At 56.6% G+C, this 1,789-nt stretch overlaps 1 protein-coding gene across 1 annotated transcript; it reads left to right on the forward strand.

The window, feature by feature from the left end:
• Nucleotides 1-8: 8 nt before the first annotated feature.
• Nucleotides 9-409, forward strand: LOC104618481 (tetraspanin-7-like; the record flags this gene model as incomplete). Its single annotated transcript, XM_010284084.1, has 2 exons — nucleotides 9-148; nucleotides 184-409. Coding segments are annotated over 2 exons (366 nt in total), but the record flags the coding sequence as incomplete, so codon positions are not given.
• Nucleotides 410-1,789: the final 1,380 nt, after the last annotated feature.

The following is a 1,789-nucleotide window of genomic DNA, read 5'->3' on the forward strand; positions in this document are numbered from 1 at the left end:
GGCTACGCCAAGCCCTGCTCACCTACGGAGAGGATGAGGGCATGGCGGATGCCCTGGATGCTTTGCAGCGCGCCTTGTCCTGCTGTGGTGTGGAGAGCTACCGTGACTGGCTCACCTCGCCCTGGGGACTGGAAGAGAACGGCTCCGGGCCCCCCTGTAAGATACCGGCGGGCTGCCCCGCAGGTGCTGCCGGACCCGCCGGGGCTGCCAGCGCAGCCCACCCAACGCACGTGGGCTGCACCGCGATGGTTGCTTCAGCAAGGTGTCGGCCTTTGTCAGCAGCAACATGTTTTACGTTGCCACGGCTGCCCTGGGGCTGGCACTGCTGCAGCTCATCGGCATTGTGCTGGCCTGCCTGCTGGCTGCCCGCATCCCTACCCACCTCCTGGGCATCGCCACCCCATGCTGAGACCCCCAAGTCCTGCCCCTTATCCCTTCAGCTCCTTCTTACCCCTAGACCCAGGTGCACCCCACTGGGAAAATCTTCCCTTCATATTCCCCACTTCCACCTGAGCTTTCTTCTCCAGACTCTGTTCCTCCTCTGGAGCCTGTGTCAGATGCATCAACGCTACTGGCATTCACAGCCCCTCGGAGCTGGGAAGGTGCCTCCTGGCCTGGCTGTGTCCCCTGCAGGGCAGCAGGTCCCCACTGCCCCCCTGGAGCCTCTGGGCCACTTCTGCAGGGTAGTGGCAGCATGGACAGGCATCACACCTGGGTCAAGGCTGAGCGGTTTTCTGGGTGGTGTGAACATCCTGAAGCACCGACATGGGAGCCAGGGAAGAGGAGAGGGCCTGGGAGAGCAAGAGAGGTGCCTCTCAGCATTTACACTGGGTGAGTGTTCTCGTGAGACTGGAAAATGATGTTACTGTAAAACTGCTGGAGTGCACAAGGGGCAGGTCAGGTCTGGGGACACCCAGGCGGCCATGCTAGCAGCTGCCATCAGGGGCTTCTTGAGGGACTGCCCAGCAGCGTGCACCCCACCACCGCAAAGATTTCCTACCTTCATTGTGTGTCCAGCTGCCACGGGTGCTTTTCCCACTGTGGTGTTTCCAACGCTGATCTCTGTCTAGAGGTGGAGCTGCAGCTCGAAGTGCTACTACTCCCTCCATCAGCGTGCCTGTCCTCTTAGCCAGTGCTTCGCTGCTTCTGTCTTTGCAGGGCTGAGAAGACCTTAAACCTGGGTCCGTGTCATAGAAGAGGATGGCAAAAGCCGTGGGATCAGACCTGACTAGGGGTGGCAGGGGGAGGGAAGGGCACTTTGGAAGTTTCTTTTGGACTTTTGCTGTTAACTTCAAGGTGAGCGGACCAGACTCTGTTTTATTGAAGGGTTTTTAAAGACCAGACTCTTCTACATTTTTCCTTTTTCAAAGGATCTGTCTCTGAAGTGTGCCCCCACCTACGTTTTTGAAGCCAGCCCTGTACAACCTGAGAGTAAAGAGAGGACCCCAAGGCTTGCTGTGTAGCCCTGGGTGTGTGCGGGACAGACAGCAGCGTAAATCTACAGGATTTTGTTTTTCCCCAACAGTTCTGGCTGTGCATTTGGAGCTTTAGGAAAAGCAAGCCTTGCACTTTAGAGGGTCTTGAATTTTCAGAGCTTCACCCCTGCTTCTTCCCACTTCCTTAAAACCTGTGAACTGGACTTCTACATGTTTCACTGCCCCACAGCACAAAGATACACTGAATACCCCCCTTACCTAGCAAACTGGGGAGGGAGGATTTCAGAAAAGAGCAAAGAACTACAAAGGAACTCCGGGATGTGGTGTGTTTTAGGAGGCAGGACAGGAAGTCT

This window comes from Phaethon lepturus, unplaced genomic scaffold (assembly GCF_000687285.1).
Source record: "Phaethon lepturus isolate BGI_N335 unplaced genomic scaffold, ASM68728v1 scaffold15113, whole genome shotgun sequence".
In the NCBI taxonomy this organism is placed as follows: domain Eukaryota; kingdom Metazoa; phylum Chordata; class Aves; order Phaethontiformes; family Phaethontidae; genus Phaethon; species Phaethon lepturus.